Source organism: Mus caroli, chromosome 10, assembly GCF_900094665.2.
Source record: "Mus caroli chromosome 10, CAROLI_EIJ_v1.1, whole genome shotgun sequence".
Taxonomy (NCBI): Eukaryota; Metazoa; Chordata; class Mammalia; order Rodentia; family Muridae; genus Mus; species Mus caroli.
The window spans coordinates 82944094-82964478 of record NC_034579.1 but is presented as its reverse complement, the minus strand read 5'-3'; the positions used below and the strand labels follow the sequence as shown (position 1 = coordinate 82964478).

Here is a 20385-nt window from a genome sequence, read left to right as displayed (position 1 = left end):
CTCCTCCTCCTCCTCCTCCTTCTCCTCCTCCTTTTCTTCTTACTCTTCCTCCTTTTCATCTTCCTCTTAATTCATCACATCAAATTTGTGATGTCCATATATTGAGTCTGTGGTCATCCTACTGGAGCATGATTGACACTAAAGAATGCTGATTCTGTCTCTCTAAGTAGCTATCGATTGCCAGTCACTCTTCAGCTACTCACCTCTCCCCTCAACCCCAATACTGAAATTTTGTCTGGATTGAGCTTGCTTAGGTCTTGTGCATGCTGTCAAAACCACCATAGGTCTATATGTTCAACTGTCCTGTTGTGTCTGGAAAACACTGTTTAATTATAGTTATCTAACACCTCTGGCTCTTACACTGTTTATATCTATTCCTCCTATCTTAGCCTTGGGAGTAGAGGGTGTGATATAGATATCCCATTTGAATCCAAATATTCTATAGTCTCTTATTCTCTGCACCCTGATCAATTTTTCTATATTAATCACTATCTACAGCAAAAGAAGCCTCTTTAGTAAAGGTTAAAAGGTGCACTAATATAACAGTATAATAATAAGTCATTAAGAGTTGGCTTAATACTATGGCCACTTAGAATAATAGTAGTACATTCTCCCCTAGGGCCTATTTCCAGTCTAGCCACAGGTTCTTTACCCAACAATGATAGGGAATATGTGTTTCATCTTGTGGAATTTGCCTTGATGACAATCAGGAAGTGGTTGGTTACTGCCATGACATTCATGCCACAGTTGCACTCATGGGCATGTTTTGCCTGGATGGTCATTCTTACAGCTTCTAAGGTTTACCTCTAGGTTAGACTGGTGACTACTTTTTTCCTCCAATAGATTGCATAGCCACTTCCAGCACTATGAAAGCCAGCCAGTAGGCATGGAGCTTCCTGGTTGGTATCCATTTGGTTTCTCCATGTTCTACTACTCAAGTATGTGGTATCAAGAAGCTACTTTCAACTGACAACTGCTTGTAATGGAGGTTTAACTGAATGTGTAAGCTCGGTTCAAGAAAGACCCCATGGACTACAGAATCTCTGTGACACAGGGTAACAACGGGATATCTGAGAGGTTTCTCAGTGAGGTTTCTGTATTGATAAAATAGCAGAAGCCAGAGGCTTCATACCAGACCAATGAGTCACTGTAACGAACAAAGGGTATAATGTGGGACACACTGTCACACACTTTAGCCTCCACAAAGAGATATTTTTTCTCTGTTAGCATGGAGTTTGCAAGGGTGGAGAGTGAGGGCAAGAGGAGGGAGAGGTGAGTGGGATTGGGGTGTATGATGTGAAATTCACAGGGAACCAATAAAAAGGTTTTTGTTGTTGTTGGGTGTTTTGTTTTTGTTTTTGTTTTTATTTTTAAACTGACTCGATGATATTTTTGTAAAGTTTTGTCTCATATTGATTTGTTTTATTTTGCTTTTATCTTACTGGTATTTTTGCTTGTATTGTATATTGTGGTTTCTGATTTTGTGTTTTATCACCCTCTCTTCTCTCTCTGTGTGTGTGTGTGTGTGTGTGTGTCTTATACTTTTTCTTTTTACTTGTTTTGCTTGTTTGTTTTCATTTGTCTGTTCACTTTCTCCAGATAAAGAGGGCATGGAGTTGGATGGATGGGAAGCTGGGTAGAAGATCTAGACAGAGTGGAAACCATGATCAGAATATATTTTATGAAAAAATTATGTTCAACAAAACGAAACAGAAACAAAGACAGAAAGAAAAACAAAACAAGACAAAAGCATGTGGTACCGTCAGCAAAACCATTCATTCTATTGTTACATTTGGCAGTGGCAGGTGGAGGAGAGGCAATGACAACCAAGAGCATTAGCAATACTTTATAATGTATGACAGTCTATGGGATCTAACTGGTGAACAACTCCAAAATAGGTAACCAATTTCTGGGACTATTCTGTTAGCCTGTGGTGTCTTATAAGAGCATTGTTGCTCCATTAATAGGGTAACTCCATTTAAACTGGTTTTATGCATGTGCATGTATATTTTTTAGGGAGCATCTACAGCAATGGGTTTCCATAAAATTATTCAAAGGATCTTCAGCATTAGCTATCTTTACCTAGTCTTTTACTCTACTGCATTCACATCTTCATGCCACTTCTGGTCCCATTATTCTCCTTTACCCTTTTACACCCCTCTGTTCTATCCTACCTACCATACCCCATCACTTATTTCTTGGCTCCTATAGGCATTCCAAGTGAAACAGAATATCTAAAGATCCAAAACTAGCATCTATAAATGAGAAAACACATGACATTTGTCTTTCGGGGTCTGGGTTACCTCACTCAGAATGACTGTTTTCCATTCATCTGTGAATTTCATAATTTTTGTTTCCTTAATAGCTGGATACTATCCTGTTGAGTAAAAGCACCACATTTTCATTATCAATTCATCTATTCATCGACATCTAGAACACTTCCATTTCTTGACTATTGTGAACAAAGCAGCAATGAAAATGGATGAACAGGTATGTCAACAGCAGGGTTAGGTCAATGCCCAAGAGTAGTAGAGCTGGATCATGTGGTGAGTCTATTTCTGAGTAATCAGTATAGGTAAACTTTTTTTTCCATGTTTCATGGGATCTATAGGTCCAGAATATCTGATGCTGAACTTCTTTATTAAACTGTTTCATCCCTCTTCTTAGTTTTATGAGTACCCCCATAGTTTGTATCATGTTGCCTAAAGTTCTGTGTGTTAAAAGCTTGGATCACCAGGATGGTGCTATTAGGAACTGATGGAGCCTTGAGTATATGGGGTAAATGAAAACAGAAGGGAGGACTATTTGGGGGCAGAAAAAGGGATAGCAAGATGAGGCTAGGAATCAAGAAGGTACTCGGAGAGAACAAATAGCAAGAAAGTATAATGGAACATTATGAAAATACCATAGTAAACCCATTGCTTTGTATACTATTTTCAAATAATTAATTAAGAGAAGAGCTGGTGCTTACAGCCAAGTCCCAAGGTCATGTGGAGTCTTATGATACTACACTCCCTCTGTTCCTTGCTCATACAACCCAAGCTATCATTGTTTCCAACACGTGAGCATGATGCTCAGTGTAAGCTACACAAGTCCATTTATAAACTTGTTGCAAATGTAAAAATCTCATCACAGAAGACCATTGATTTAGGTCTAAGCAGCTGATTTTCCTAGTAACACATCTCCAATATGTATGAAACTGGATACATCTTCCTTTTCCGAATGAGGTCTGTTCCTTTAGAATGACACACTTTCACTCTGGGGAACATCCTTGCTTTCTGTGTCTATGACAACTTACTCAGCAGGCCACTCGCAGCAGCAACCCTGCTGGAAGTCTTCCCTTATGGTTTTCCCTCCAACCCTTTGAGTTCAGGGGTCAGCAAATCATAGTTCTGAGACTAAATCCAGGCTACCCTTTGGTTTTACAAGTAAACCACATATTAGAACCTAATATGCAGATTTAGTTATATATTGCCCAAGAGGGCTACAGCAGCAGAGCGAGAAAATAGAAACAAAAGAGACCATATGATCCCCCAAATATTTATTCTTGGCCATTAAAAATGTGTGCCAGCTCTTCTCTCTACTGGAGACTGTGCAGTCTCCCTACACTCTACCCTACACACAGGACACTGCCCTGTTATTGGAGTTACTCCTGACAACCTTCTTCCTTGCAAAAATATTCTTTTCCTTTACACACAAATTCTGTCTTTATGATACTTGTCCTGGGGCCTGGCAGGCCATAGGCTCAGCAATTATTGGTATAAATAGATTCCTCTGTACGATAAAGTTCTTTTTACTAAACGTTATTCATTTGCTCAAATGACTAACATCTTCTAAAGCACTGATCCCTTTAGGAGGTTAATGCCTATCATTTGATGTTCCCGGGAGGAAACTGTTTTGTCTTTCATTTCTAGAAAGCTTTTATTGACTACTAGGACAAGCTGTAAAGTTGAGTTCAAGGATTTTAAGGAGTAATCTTCTTATGCTCACTTGGTGATGTCGTTTAATAAGTAGCTGCAACTGGAATTTAGAATCTCAGTACACAAGTGTGGATTTCCACAGGTGAAGCGACTGCCTCATTCTTATTTAGTTATTCTTCTTGACTGCTTGAGGTTTAATACTATTTGACTATGCTCTTATGAAACATGCTCCATGGTTACATCTATTTTAGGAACACAGAGATGCTGCATTGGCTTCTTAAGGAAGTGACCTTGCAGTTCCCTTTTTATCAGCCCAGGAAGTACTGATGTCTCCCTTCGTGTCACATTCAATGCCGACAATGCTCTTTGCAGTGGTTGGGTGCATGTGTGCGCAGGGGGAAGGGCATGTCCTCTGTCAGACAGTGAGCTGTCTAAGGGCATGGATTCTGTTTCTTAAAGCCGGAACCTCAATGCTTGTCACAAAGAAAGATCTTGACCTGTGTTTTCTTAATCAGCATGTGAACAATTGAAGAACTCTCTCACACACACAAAGACTATTCTCAAAGTATTATATACTTAGAACTTTCTAGTCCATGTTCTTAAATATCATCCATACTAATTTTCTATTTGAACTTTAGCAATCTCCAGTAGTTACAAATCAATGTCCATCCAAGAAAGGCAGTCAACTAGGATGCACCAAATAAATGAATAGAAGATTGAAAGAATTTGTACATTTTCCTATCCTAAGTGTTTATTTATAACCAATGCTTGCTACATAGCATTAAACATATAAGTGTACTAAAACATGTTTACCTATTAAGTGGTTTAATTATGGATAACACCATTATAATTAGAGTGGTTGTTACAGTTTTGATATCTGCATATATAGTTTCAGTAAATAGTGTTTTGAAGAGAGAGGTATTGTCCTCAGTCCATAGATCATAGGGAAATTTCTGTAATGTCCATGAGGTTACAAGAAATCTCTGTCTATTCTTGATGCAGCCTCAAATGTGAATGTAAAGATAGCATGAATTAACTCCTATAGAGCAAGACAAAGTGGGGAGCCCAGAGCATTGAGAGCAGAGAATGAAACATTAACAAATGAACAGGACAAAAATCTTAAGATCCCATGGATTTAAGAACATCCTAAAAGGATTTTTCAGTGACTGCTTTGGGTTTGCACAATGTCAAACCATTAGGGTCAAAACCGAAAAGTGTAGATGTCTAACACCTTCATAGTCAAGGTTCAACCAGGTAACAGAATTCTAACATAATGTATTTAATTATTTACTTATTAACAGATTTGTACCAAGTTTCTAATATCACTATGATTAGAATAATCAATATAGCTTTGTTATATTAATGCTATAAGTACTTTTTAATGAAACATATTTATACATAAATCTTAGTATGCCTGATAATTTTTTTGAGATAATATATCTTAGAAGGGCTAGAATTCTGTTTTCGAGTAGCAGGAAATAACACTTAGTATTAATTAGAAATTAATTAGTATTAATATTTGTAGATGGAAACATTCCTATTTAGCATGAAATTCTTGCATTTTTATTGAATTGTCTAATTGCCAATTGTGAGGTAACAGTATCAGGGAGGCCCTTGTGTCTCCTCACCAACAGTTAGCAATGCTGAAAAAACTAAACTGGGTTTTAGGGCAGTTTTGGATTCTCAGCAAGATTGAGTGAATGTTGTCTAGAGTTTATTGCACTGCTGAAGCTACATGGGAATTTCATTAATTCAAACCTGTACCATATATAAGGCTCACTCTTGGCATTTCACATTCTATGGATTCGTAAGAGTCTATAATAACCTGTGTCCACCATGGTGGTATTGTACAGAGGAGGCTCACTGTCCTATCATCTCCTTGTGTTCTGCCCATTTGTCTCTCCACCACTGACAGCTGCTCATCTGTAAATAATTTTTATTTTCCAGAATGTCATTGGGGCTAAAATGAAATAATGTGCAGACTTTTCTGGCACCTGTATCTCTTTTTATGGGTCGATAGTTGTTGTTTTAAAGCATTGACTAATATTGCATTGCAATATGGGTCTACTGTGGGTTTTTATATCCACTTTCCAACTGAAGACTACCTTAGTTCCTTCCAGGGTTTACAACTGGGAGTCAAGCTGTTGTAAACTCGTCTCTGGGTTTTTGTGTGTATATCTTTTCAACTATTTGATTCAATGCAGAGGAGTGTGATAGCTGGTCGTGTGGTAAGATTATGTTTAGTTTTGTGTGAATTTGATACAGTGTCTTCCAAAGTGACTGTAACACTTATTCCCACCAGCAATGAATTATGACTCATGTTGATACATATCTTGCCAGCAAGAATTTTCTTCTTTTAATGGCCAAATAACACACACACACACACACACACACAAAATGTTCAAATCATTATTCTGTTTATGGACATTTGGACTGAGTCCATTTGTTGGCTAATGTAAAAAAAAATGACACAGTAGATATGGCAGCTCTCTCTTCTACATACTGATTTGGACTTTTAAAATATGTATAGAATCATTTTAAGAAGATTTTCAAATAACGCTTTGTAAGATATATATGTGTATATACATATATATATATATATACATACATACATATATCATTATATATATACACATATATACACCTACATACACACATATATATCATTATATAAATAATGATATATATATATTATGTGTATATATTGAAACATATAACATATATATCAACCACCCTTTTAGGGATTATGCAAACCTCATCTTTAAAAAACAGCCAAACAAGGGTTTGGAATATAAGAGGACTTGTAGAAGTTAGTTACTATATTCCATTCTTGCAATGCTCCTGTTGAGAGGAGTCTACATTTAACCGAGTAGCTTTGTGCCCCTGTGATTAAGACACATGACCTGTAATCAAGATACTTTAGGGAGAGAAGGACTATTCCTATTCCGACTGACCACTCAGAGCATGTCAGTTCTTTGCGCGGAGGAAGTAAGATAGGACAGCTGCAGCAGGAGTGTGAAGCGCCTGCTCATTCACCAGGTGTCAGACAGGAAACTGAGTACAGGCCAGAAGCAGGGACAGAATCTTCCAAGAACTAGCTCTTGTCAGCCATGCCTCACCTGCCCCAGGCTCCATAGCCTTTAAAACAGTACCAGAAAAGGAGAATCTGGCATTAAGAACTCAAGCCAGTGTATAATGTTCTATAGTCAACCCATAACAACATTAGTGTTGACTGTGAACCACACATTATGATAAGCACTAAATAAGACAGAGCTGAGTACTGAGTTCAGGGATGAGAGAGGTAGATAATCATACCATAGATAGATAAACTTTAATATAGGTGGATATGTACCATGTGCTATTAGGACACAAGAAAGGGATGTGTGTTCTTAGGATAGTGAGGGATGACTGGCAGAAAAGGAGGCAGGGGCAATGTAATATATACATATATATATATATTGTGTGTGTATGTATGTATGTGCTGATTTAGAGTATGTAAGATAGGGTCCTAGAGAATACTTGAGGTAGGAAAGGGAGTGCTTATTTTTAAGTCACCATTCCTGAGTAAACTCTAACCATCAGTATTCTTTTCTTTCTCATTTTGTGAGCTCTTTAGCAAGCCATATTCAGCCAGTCTTTGTTATGTATCACCTACCCCACACCCCAGTGGTTGACAGCCAGAATATTTTGACTTTTAGATTTGCAAGGGACTACACAGACCAGTCATTGCTTGCTGGAGCTTGGCTAGTGTCTGTGGTCAAGCCAAGTGTATTCTGTGTGTTTCATCCTAGGACTGATGGCTACCTAATAAATGTGTTTTTCATAGTGATAACAGAAGCATAAGAAGCTAAGGCCAAACCACAGAAGCATATTTTATATCCCAGCTTTCTATCATATCCTCAACTATCTACCTGGACAAAGCAAATCATAATGGCAAGTCCCAAACCAAGGAGGAGTCTACTTTTTCTCTTTACCAGGAAGTGCTCATAAGTGACAAGATGTCAGAGTAAAGTCAGGGGCTAGGGACAATGATCCACTCTACCACCACCTTTTCCTGAAATGAAGTTCTTCTGGCAGAATTCTGAAGCAGGGGGAGACAAAGGAGCTTTCAATCTATCCCTGCCATCAGGAAGAAGTTATAAAAAGGCTACAGAGATTTTTGAAGGTAGATTTTCAAAACCACCAGTAACCCATCTGCAGTACTTTATTTGAATTCCAGGAACGTAGGTTCAGCATCCACCAAGGCTCTAATCCAGTCTCGTTCTATAGCTTCCTCATGCTGGCATCGAGTCAAATGTTAAATCTGACTATATTACATATATCCAGCCCTTAGAAGATTTGGTCTCTTTCCAAAGTGCTCAAATGCCATGTTCATGTACAGTTAGACATATGACTGTCCACAAAATGACAAATGACTACATCTTGGCAAGAAGTTCCTCTTGGTTTTGATATGTTGGCAGATTTGTGTAACATGCTGATACCAATTTGTCAAAAGGGAAAAAAAAGTCCTGGAATATAGGGAGAAAAAAAGAAAACAAGAGGGGGCATGCCCAAGAACCTATTGTGCTAGAGTTTGACACCACTGAAGCTAATCCTTCCACCTAAGGAACATCCACCTTTCTGATCTCTAGGGGAACCTAATGGTTTCCATTGCAGACCTTCCCTAGAAGGTGTCCACTCTAGTTAACCACCAATTCTGATTGTGCTCAAAACTCCTGGGAATATGTTTGCCCTAGGTCCACCTGAGGTCACTTCACGGAAGGAGCAACTAATTCTGTGCGCTCTCATGGGGGCATGCCTAAACTAACCTCACACAAGCCGTTCTCTTTTCTGAGTGGACTCCTCTGTGCTTGGCCTTTCTCCTCCCAAACATCACAGGAGGGCCTCAGCCTACTTTATAAATCTTTGACAAAAATGTTCTTTGAGCAAAAAAAAAAAAAAAAGGTTGTTACCAAAGCTCCTCAAAATTCGTAAACCTTAACCCAGGCCTGAGAGGGACAAAAATATTTTCACCTCACTTTGATCACTGTTTGAGAACTGCTTTGTAGCTAAGGAGAAACCTAAAAATAAATAGCCCTACTTTGCAGATTGTTATCATTTTAATTGGGACTAAGTAAATCCTGGGTTTGTACTTGGGTTTTGACATTCAAACCAGAATTCTCTGGGTCTTGAACAGTAATTTACCTAGGAAAGGACACAGAGGGTGATGTGACACACAGTTGCTACTGCTGCAAGTTGTAAAACATTGACAGAACTACAGATGTTCCAATGGCACACAGCTTTTCTGAATCACCAGACTGACATTTAGATGAAAGCGAATCATTCTCTCAGACACCCTCCCTCCAGGAATAATGCTCCCTGGAGAGGGCCCAGAAGGAGCGATCTCTTAAGAGTTTAATTTTATGGAGGGGGAAAAAACCCATATGGTTTAGTCTTCTTTTTTTAAGTAATGAAAGGAAATGGGGACCTCAAAGAAAATCCGAGCCCTCACTCCTTTAAACCAATATATAAAATACTTACTATATATCTGTAGCTGTACTGGGTGGGGGTTTCTCAGTAATTGTATAGATACAACCGACCAGAGTTAAATCAAGAACAGATAGACAACTTAATAGATGTATAGCCCCTACGGAAATAGAAGCAGTCATTAAAAGTCTCCCAACCAAGAAAAGCCCAGGGCCAGACAGTTTTAGAGCAGAATTCTACCATACTTCCAAGGAAGAACTAATACCAACACTCTTCAATTTATCCCATAAAATAGAAGCAGCAGAAGAAATATTGCCAAATTCATTTTATGAGGCTTCAAACACCCTGATACCCAAACTACACAAAGATTCAACAAAGATCAAGAATTAGAGACCCATTCCTCTTATAAACACTGGTGCAAAAATACTCAATAAAATACCCATAAACAGATTCTAAGAACACATCAAAAAGATCATCCACCATGATCAAGTATCTTTGATCCCAGATATGCAGAATATAATCCATCATAGAAACAAACTAAAAAAAAAAGTGTTAAAAACCAAAAACAAAAAGGAAAAAGAAAAGCAAAACCTTTGACAAACTCCAACATCCCTTCGTTTTCTTGGAGAGACTATGGATACAAGGGACATATCTAAACATAATAAAGGCAATTATAGTTAGCTTATAGTTAACATCAAGTAAAATGGAGAGAAACTCAAAGCAATTCAGAAAAAAGACAAGGCTGTCTACTCTCTCCATATCTATTTAGTATAGTTCTTGAAGTTCTAGCTGGAACAATAAGACTACTTAAAGAGATCAAGGGGATACAAACTGGAAAGGAAGAAATCAAAGTATCATTACATTCAGATGCTATGATAGTATATATAAGATACCTCCAAAATTCTACCAGAGAACTTCTACAGCTGATAAACACTTTCAGTAATATGGCTGGGTACAAGAATAACTTAAAAATTATCAGTAGCCCTTTTATATACAGATCAAAGAGGAAATGGAAGCTTGAAGTTCAGGAGCCAGACAAAGCAGGGGATTTGTGGGATCTGCACACACAGAGGTACAGAGGCATGGAGTACATCAGGTTAGCTGGACACCTCAAACGTTCCCAAGGATATAGAGAGATGAGAACCCCAAGGTAGACCATGAGATATGACCAGTATGGTAGGCTAATAAATACATGCTTGAATCAACATTCTTGGATTTGTAACTATTCTTTGGAAAGAATCTTTGCACACGGAATTATGGTACACATTTTAAGGTGGGAGATTATGAAAACTATCTAAGCATTATCTCAAATATCTTCTAAGAGGAGGTAAAGTAGACAACTGTAGAAGGCTATGTGACTCCAGAGATGAAAGATTTGCGAGATACGGCCACAGAGCCAGGATCACTGTAATACCAGCATGACAAGAAGCTGGAGGAGGCAGGGAATCTATTCTCTTCCAAAACTTTGAGAACAAATACGCCCCTGCCAACACCTTGATTTCAGACTTAGGACTTCTAGAACTATGAGACGTTAAGCAGCTATTATTTTAGATTGCTGGTATTGTAGTGATTGGCTCCAGCACTTTAGAAACTGAGTACTCCTACCTCTGGGAATAGAATGTATAATGAGAATTTAAAAGTAAGAGGTAGGGGTTGGGGATTTAGCTCAGTGGTAGAGCACTTGCCTAGCAAGCACAAGGCCCTGGGTCCTCAGCTCTGAAAAAATAAAAAGTAAAAATAAATAAATAAATAAATAAATAAATAAATAAATAAATAAAAGTAAGAGGTAGCCAAAAAATTTAAATGCCATAGAAGTCAAAGCAAGAACTTAAAAACAGATGAGCATAGGCAAGATGCTGGAGCTGAGAAACCAGAACTAAGATTAGGTAGAAGCCATTGGTAAGACAAATGGAGATGGCTAGCCAAAATTGAGAACCTACTGTGTATCTGCCCTTACTTCTAGGCATTGACTCAATCTCATAGCAGCCTTATGCTCAACCCTACTTCTTGGCTGAGAAAATAAGTTTAAACAAACAACAACAAAAACCAAAACAAAGCTGTCAAATCACTTGCCCTAGGTAAGTATGACTAGGATTTGAGCCCAGAAATTCTGATTCAAGCACCTGTATTTAAACTTCTATTGTATTTTCCTTCAATTCAACTCTAAAATGTTTCTAGAAGTTCTGGCTTTGGGTCCTTTATCAAGCTAAATGATAGCTCTGAGGAAGAAGTATTTTTGTAAAAACAGTTTTATATTTGAAAGGCAGGAGAGGGAAAAGTTACATGCTTTGGACCTTATCTTCCCATTTAATAGGAAAAGGAAGGCTTCTGTTGAAGCTGAGGTAGACAGCTAAGTTGTAGGCCACACAGTAGCCTAGGAAGGATTGTGGTGGTATAATGAAACAGAAAGTGCTTGGTCAGAAACTAGTCATTCCATTAATTAGCTCTTGACTCCGTATGTCATCTGGGACCAAAAGATTGTATCATGTAGAGAGCAACATACAGGGGAAAATGGGCTGGAGAGAGGGAACCATCATCCTCCATCTGTTATATGGAAAGTACTTTGTTCATAGCCAAGGAAAGACTCAAGCAAGTGAAAAACAGGTTTCTTGCTAGTAGATAAGTGCTGTACTTGGAGAAATGAGAGGTTGGTGGTCCAGAAGATGAACCAGAGCTTAAGGGTGTTGTATGATAAAAGGCTCACTGGTGTGAGGAGAGGAATTGAAAGGCTTCAAGTGGAAGAGACAGGACCAGCTGGTTCTCACCATGAAGGTATTTGTAGTCAACAACAAGGAGGCCATTTTAGCATGATGGTGGCTTTTGGGTTAGGGAAATGTTGTTGTTATTTTGGTTTCTACCAAAATAGACCTCAAGTTCTCAGGACCACTGCATGCTTAAAACAGTCTTTTTTATTGGTGTTCAGATTATCCTTTTACATGACACAATTGAAAAGAACAGAACCACACTCTGTGTGACCTTGGACCAGTAAGTTCATGAGCCTCAGCTTTCCTATCTGTAAAATACGGATTCCTGCATATGTGTGTGTAGCGAGGTGGGGAGTGGATGTATGGATGCAAGTGTATGTATATGTGTATTGTGTGTGCATGTTTGTGCCTTTCTGTATATATATATGTATGTGTATTTGTATATATGTTTATATTTTGCATGCAATTTTAGAAACATGCTTGCTTCTTTGCCTGGGGCCATGCTCTTGGCTTAGCTCTGAGATCACATTGCGGGTCTCACGCAACTCCACCAAGGTCAGTTGGCTGTTTTCACCCTGGGAACTGTGATCACTCCCCAAGCCCCTCACCATTAGCCTCTCCAAGCCAACAGCTACTCTATTTCTCTCTGTGTCCACCTTGGCTCTGTGGATGGAAACCACTAGACACCTTTATTCTTTTAAAACTAGTCAGATAACTCAATGGCTCAGCAAAGAATTTTCTGCCCTAATCTTATCAACTAGTTTCCTCCATCTTCCTTGATCCCTGCTCATGGTGGAGGCTACAAACTCTATGAGCCCCAAGACCTTCATGTCTGCAGCTTCCTCCTTGCTCCAAAGCCTGGCCCGAACCTTTCTCCTGTGTCCCTTCTTTTACTCCTGGGCCCTGGAAGTCCCACCTTTTCCCCTTTACCTAGCAATTGGCTTCCACCTCCTTCATTGACACAATCAAGAATCAATTAGGGAATCAACACCTCCCCCTACATTTGTATGTGTGTGTATGCATGTATGTATGTGTATGTTGTACATTTGTGGTGGAACATTAATGGGATGATAATCAATGTCTAGAAGCATAGCTGATATTTAGGTATTAGTCCTAAATGTTGTCTTTTTTTCTAAAATAATTAGAAGCCAATTAGATGATGTGATTTATTAAGTGATGATTAATTCATCTCTAAAGATATGACGTTATGATCTTTTACACTCATCAGCATTTTCAAATGTTTGCAGTGCATTTGTTCTTCTCACACTAGATGTTTACTTGCATCTCTCTTGCACCCATTGGCGAGGAGAGATTTCATGTGCCAACCTCTTGTTCTGCACCTCTGAGGACTCCTACTTTGGAGGAGGATTGCTATGGGTTTGTTTCAGCATTGGGAACTCTTCCAAAATTCCACCATGACACGTTTCCCTTTCTCAGAACTGTGCTCCACTGAAACTACTCAGACAGCATTTATTTTTAACAAGCTCCCCACGATCTAAGTTATTACATTTTTAAAGCACCAGATTCAACAGTTTCAAGTACCTATGCCACCTTTTTCTACGTTGTAATTTTTATTCCCCTTTATGTCACTTTATGCTTCTTCAAGGGATCTTATGTAACATCTAGGAGCACCACCTTGAGCCACAATCCCGTTCCCTTTAGCCCAACAACTGCCATAAAAAGTAAAATACGTAGAGAGTGGTTTGTTTAGTAATTTCAACCTGAACCTGCGTGCACTATTTAATGTTGACTGAAAAATATCTCTCTCCCATCGCTTCTTTTGTCATCTAAAAAATTGGTCCGGATTCTGCTGGAGTCTCCTGAGTGTAGAAACACTCACGATGCACTCTGAAGATGTGGAACCAAGAGTGATGTGCTAGAAGACAGTGGAGAGGAAGAATCATAGTGTGCCAGTTATAACCCTAGAGACACACATGAGGGATAAGAAGGTTCACACGTGTCTGTGTGCTTAGGCGTCTCAGCACGGTATTCATTGACACAGCAAACCTGCCAAGCTATCTCTCAAGGGTCCAGCTATCATGGCAATCCTAACTTGAGTGATACTTCAAAGACCAATACTCAGACTCACAGTATCATGGGTTTAGAAACCAGATCTTGGGCACAAACTCACGCTAAGCAATTTATAAGGAGGTAGAGGTATAGAAGTCCAGAGCAGATGCTTGTGAGCTCTCATGAGAACCCCTTACCTTCCAATGGATGGACACAAATGGGAGGTTATCCTCCCTTTATGGATAACACAGGTTTAATCCATAGATTGTCTGGCCAGCACTGCCAGCATGAGACACTTAATGCTGTAGAAACACAAAACTGTACTGCATGACTATTAACTGTTCTCTCACAAAGAGCTTTCTTTTATCAACCATTTGGCTACCTTGAAATGTGCTAGTATAGGAAAGACAGGTTAAGTGTTCGCCTTCTTTCCCTTTTACAGTTTTCTGAATAATAGCAATATTTTAGCCACCTCCACTGGTAACCAGTGAGTGTTTTTAAAAACTAATGTTTGAAACTGGAATTCTTGGTTTTCCAGGCTATTCAATAACCAATTCTGGCCCCTCTGTGAGTTCCGTTAAAAATGTTCTTTAATTGTTACTAACACTCCAGATACTGAGCAGCAGTTTCTAAAACTCAAAGCTCCATGAGCAACACACATGTGCTCCCAGGAGTTTAGAAAGAATCTGGCTGTGTTTAATATATGACTATATAATTCCCATTTGTAGGATTCTTGTCATGATAACTGAGGATGTCCTCTTTTGAATGAATCACTGCCCAGAAAATAATGTGAAAAATTATGATTCTATCGTGACCCGCAAACCTTAGGAATGGTTGCTGGTGTTCTCTAGAGTCCATGCCAGAACATAAATTTGTGTTTTAGCCATTCTCAAGCTGAACTCTTCAGTTAACGGTGCATTTTTTTTCATTGCAGGTTTAAGTTTATCTATTCATGGGGCTGAAAAGCGCTTGCAAATCCATCAACGGCGAAGTGTGGCAAGCCGCCCAGGGTCACGTCGTCGCCTGCCTGTGGTCAGGCATTCCTCACTCCCACCAGGCAGACGGTCAATAAAAATGGAGGCCAGCTCTTCTGGAATCACTAATGGAAAAAATAAAGTTTTCCACGCAGGTAATGAATGGGCAGGTTCAACAGGGACCCATTACATCAGCAACCTCATGTACCTACATTGTCCTGCAGGTACAGTGTGCTCTGTCTCCAGTTAACTTATGTTTTTAAAAAGAAGTCTTATTCTTTTTCTCTTCTCTTTAATCAGTGGCAAATGTCCTCAGGACCCTTAAGCAGAGGCATCTGGGAGGGTGTGGGAGTGAACATGACAGAAGGTTAAGGACACACTCCACTTATAGTGGCAAAAATCTAAACATAAACCAGAATGGTAAACTATTTCTCACTTCAGAAAACCCTCTTGGACAATTGAGCAGAGTTAGCCACAGGGAGTATTTTGTTACAAAATATCCACTCTGAATTGAGTCATCTGGATTGGCTTGTATTACCCTGAGTGAAACATTATATTAAATTTCAAGGTTTTTATAAAGTATTTGTGATCTCCTAAATTTGTTAAGCTGATTCTACATTAAAACCTGTGATTCCAACTACAAGGTTTTATGTGTTTGTTTAGAAAGAGGCTCATTTAAGTGTTCATTCATGCGCTAACTCAGCTATGTTTCGAGTTCTTGCTGTATACTAGACATTGTTCTGGAAATACCAGTGAACAAGACAATGTTCTGGTTGGGTGACTATAGAAATACTGAGTTGGAAGATGATTCAGAAGTCCCTTAAATGTAAATGAAATAAATACCCAGTTAAAAAAAAAGGAAAAAAAAAAAAAAAAGAAGTCGCTTAGAATAGGTTTCACCAAATTCTGGTTCTTCTCTATACTGTTCTATAGATGGTGGCCAGCCTTCAGGAAGCCAAGCCCCTAGCTGTTGTCAAGTCACAACATCCTCGCCCTCTGAACCAAGGACTTTGTTTCTTAAACTCTCCAAGAAAGCCCCAGGTCTCTGAGCATGAATGACAAGAAGCCCTTTGTCGTCTTCTCATTTTCTCCCTCTTCTTTTTTTCCCTCTTCTTCCCCCTTTCCCCCCCTCTTCCCCCTCTTCCACCTTCTTTCCCCTCTTCCCTCCTCCTCCTCCTCCTCCTTCTGTTTGCAGAGGACAAGGGTCATCCCACAATCCCACTGTCTTTGATGTTGTGCCTATATCCTTTAGCCTTGGCTACCTCTTCTCTCTTGAGTAGTACTCAAAAGAGGACACATTCCTCCCTCCTCTCTTTATCCCTCATACCCTGCTAGCCCTTCTCTCCAGCGTGGGCTAACGCTCATGCTTCTTCACTTCTCATCAACTCCACTTGACACCTCCTTTCCATCCTTTGGACACCTTTTCTTTCTTCTGTTCTGTGGGGGGTGGGGGGGAACTGCACCTCTATTGCTCTGATTTCACAGTTCCTAGACATTCTTTAGCTAATCACATCCAATTTTCAGCCCCTTTCTTTGTGACTGTTCTTTGTGATCAACCTCCCTTTGTCACAGTACAGTAGATGCCTGGCCCACTCTTCTGATGCTCCAGACTGCCTTGGGCCGCACACATTCCTCAGCCATGAATCCCAAGGCTTCCATGACAACCTGAGTGTGTCTCACATGGTCCTAGCTGCTCAATCTTTAGGAGCTCCCCTCTCCTCTTGATTGCTCTTCCACTGTGCCCTTGTTATAAAACCATAAAGAACACCTTAGTTTCTGATCACAGGGGTCACCTTTTCTGACATACTCATGAGAACGGTGACAGTAGCTCCAAGAGTGACTTTCTGTTGTATTCTCAAGTGGGTCAAGAGAGTTTCCCGATGGATAGGATGTGCAATAAGAGAGAGCCCAGAACTGACAAGAACTCTGAAGACATGGGCTGGAGTGCAGTAGCAGAGCATCAACTGAAATGGGGGAGGCATCAGATTTCCTTTGCCTAAGGAAAAGGATGAGGATGGTACTGGGTTTTAATTATAGATGAGATAGCATTAGAACCAGTGAGACCTTTTAGATGGGAAGAGAAATATCGCTGGAATGAGATTTAAAATTTATATTTGCTAGTATAAATGTTGAATTTAAAGACAGCATATAGAAAGAGATGAGCAAGAAAGAAATACAACTGGACATCTACATCAGCAAGCTCTACACTCTTGGGCTTTTGTTTGTTTGTCTTGTTCTGTTTTTCTATTTTATTATTTGAAATTATTTTACTTATTATATTTATATGTTTATATTTAACTTTATTTATATTTTACATAAAAATGTAATTAATAAAATAATAAAACTGTTTTAATACTTATATAATAAAGTATTATGATTATTATAAAATGTTAATATAAATATATTATTTAACTTATTGCATAAAATTATTTAACTCGTTTTAACAATTTTAAATTTAAATATATTTGATCATATTCTCTCCCTCCCTCAAGCCCTTCTCTTCCCCACCCATACAACTTTAAGTTTTTTCCTAAAAACAAATAAAAATCTAATAAAACAATAAAATATCCCCATACAAAGAAAACAAATTAAAATCATCCCCCCAAAATAAAAGAAAACCCCTCTCCCCCCCCCCCATCTCACACACACACACCATTGTGGAGTCTAGGATATTTTGAGCAACAACTTCTGAACATGAGACTGCCCTGGAATGTCTGATAAATCCACTGTCATTCCGTTAGAAAAAACTGAATCTCCCTCTCTGAGGAAGTATAAATGACTAGGTTTTCATTCATTCATTCATTCATTCATTCATTCATTCAGTTATTTATTTAAAAATATCAACAAAAACAATGAAAATAAAACAAAGCCCATCACATCAAAGTTGGACCAAACAATCCAACAGAAAGAAAAGAGCCTAAGAATCAGAGACTCACTCATTTGCACACTCAGGAGTCCCATAAAAAACACTAAACTAGAAGCCATACTATATATATATATATATATATATATATATATATATATATATACATACATACATACATATATGCCAAGAATATAGTGCAGAGCCATGCACATCCTGTGCATGTTGCTTCAGTCTTTGTGAGTTCATATGAGCTTTGCTCACGTTGATTTAGAAGGCCTTGTTTTCTTGGTTCCTCTATCCCCACTAGCTCTTAAGCTCTCTTTGCCTCTTCTTCCATAGGGTTTCCTGAGCTCTGAGGGGAAAGATTTAATGGAGACATACCATTTAGGGTTGAGTGTTCCAATTCTCTCACTCTCTGAATAATGTCCAGCTTTGAGTGTCTGCATTTGTTCCCGTTAGCTGCAGGAGGAAGCTTCTCTAATGATGACTGAACAAGGCACTGATCTATGATTATAGCAAAATGTCATTAGTAGTCATTTTATCACTACATTTGTCTTTCCTGTTTTTTCTTTAGACCAGTAGTATTTGGTTTTACCCTAAGTCCCTAGGCTATCTAGTCTTAGGTTCTTGGTCACCCAAGCAGTATTGGGTATGTGTTTCATCTTGGAGAGTGGGCCTTAAGTCAAATCAGACATTGGTTGGTTAATTCCACAAACTTTGTGTATTAGGTTCCCATACAACCCCTCAAATGCCCCTCAGTTTTAGCTGTCTCTTCTTCTCTTCCTTCCCTCATCTCTCTCTCTCCACCCTCCATTTGATTCTCTCATTTCACAGTCTTGGGTTTTTAACCAAACACAGGTCAAAACTATTATGTAGGTGTAGAAACCTGTCCTAAACACATTCTCATCATCATAATCTCCTCAACGATACAGCATAACAACTATCCGTATAACATTCCCATTGTATTAGGTATTAAAAGTAACATAAAATTGATTTAAAGGATACAAGACAATGAGTTATGTGTAAACACTATACCCTTTTATGTAATTTGTAATTGAATGGGGCATAGTTCTTAGAACCAGTCTTCTGTGGATACTGAAGGATAATGTAGGTGAAAGGGGTGGGGGGAGTTTTAGGAGCTAAGAACTGAGCATTATAGATCAACATTCAGGGCCATAAATCATTCACAATGAAGGCTGGGGAAGAATGGATGACTATGATAGAGGAAAATAATTTGAAATTAATTATCAAGAAGAGAAGAGTGATTATCTCGGTGAAATGTTCAAAGTCAAGCAACATGAGGACTGAGAATTGGCCATTGATTTTTAGGAGATGTCAATGAGGGTTTTGATAAGAGCAGATTTGGTGATAAAATCTCAGCTGAAGTGGGTTTAAAAGAGAATGAGAGGATACAAATTAGATGCTTTGAAAATAGACTTTTGAGAACTGTTGGGATGAAAGAATTTAAGGAACCTGGGACATGGTCAGAGGAATGAGTCAAGAGAGAGTTTCTTTCCCAAGCCCACATCTAGAACAGATGATCATCAAAAGAAGGGAGACTTTGTACTATAGGAGTCAGAGTTGGGGGCTCTGTACAATGGGTCATCTGCGATGACAGACAATAGGAAAGAAGAGGGGATTTGGAGTTTAGCTGGTGCGAAGGTCTGCTCCCACTCTGTCAATTTTATCATTGCTATAAAGAAGCAAGATCATAACTGAGAATGATAATGGAACTGAGGAATGAGAGAAGTAATTTTCCAAACAGGGGGATATGCTTGCCAGCTACAGTGCAGGGCAGTAAGAGTCATAGCCATGAAACAAAGGACTAAATATCATGATTTCAGTTCTCTATAACCTTATTTAACTATGTGAGCAGGTAGATGGAGTCAAGTGAGAGTCCTTTGACCAGGATTATGATCATTTTGCCAAGGCAGTAGGAAAGAGACTAAAGACATTGACAATACATGGAATAACTGAGTATAATGAGCTTACCTTGGTAAAAAGAGGAGTAAAGATATCCAGGGAGTGACAATGGTGAAAAGTTAGTAGGACCTATTGTTCAGAGTTTTCAGAGGGCATGGGCAAGTTTAAGGAAGAGGATATAGAATATTTAAAGAGGGTTGTCTGAGGCTGGGATACATGGCAGAATACTGCAGAGAATGGTACTATTACTGCTAACAGCAAGACTTACACCAGAGCATGAAGAAGAGAGGCTGTAATAGATCGGAGGATAAAATCATTGAAGAATTCACAAGGACCACCATTCAGGAGGTAGAGGCAGTCTGATCTCTGAGTTTGAGGCCAGTCTGGTCTACAGAGCAAATCATAGGCTATCCAGGGCTACACAGAGAAACTCTGTCAAAAGAAAGAAAGAAAGAAAGAAAGAAAGAAAGAAAGAGAGAGAGAGAGAGAGAGAGAGAGAGAGAGAGAGAGAGAGAGAAAGA

The 20385-nt window shown here is 38.9% G+C and overlaps 1 protein-coding gene across 5 annotated transcripts in view; it reads left to right on the top strand.

Moving 5' to 3' along the window:
* Ano4 (anoctamin 4) overlaps window positions 1-20385 on the top strand; it is a 374740-nt gene that overhangs the window by 165122 nt on the left and 189233 nt on the right. For 3 of the 5 annotated variants that reach the window (XM_021174227.2, XM_029482964.1, XM_029482963.1), the window contains one exon: window positions 15036-15230. In XM_021174227.2, coding sequence (XP_021029886.1) covers window positions 15176-15230 — 55 coding nt within the window. In that variant the 5' untranslated portion in view covers window positions 15036-15175. Of the gene's footprint in view, window positions 1-2365; window positions 2491-15035; window positions 15231-20385 lie in introns of all 5 variants that reach the window. The other 2 variants (XM_029482962.1, XM_029482965.1) reach the window with 1 other exon arrangement.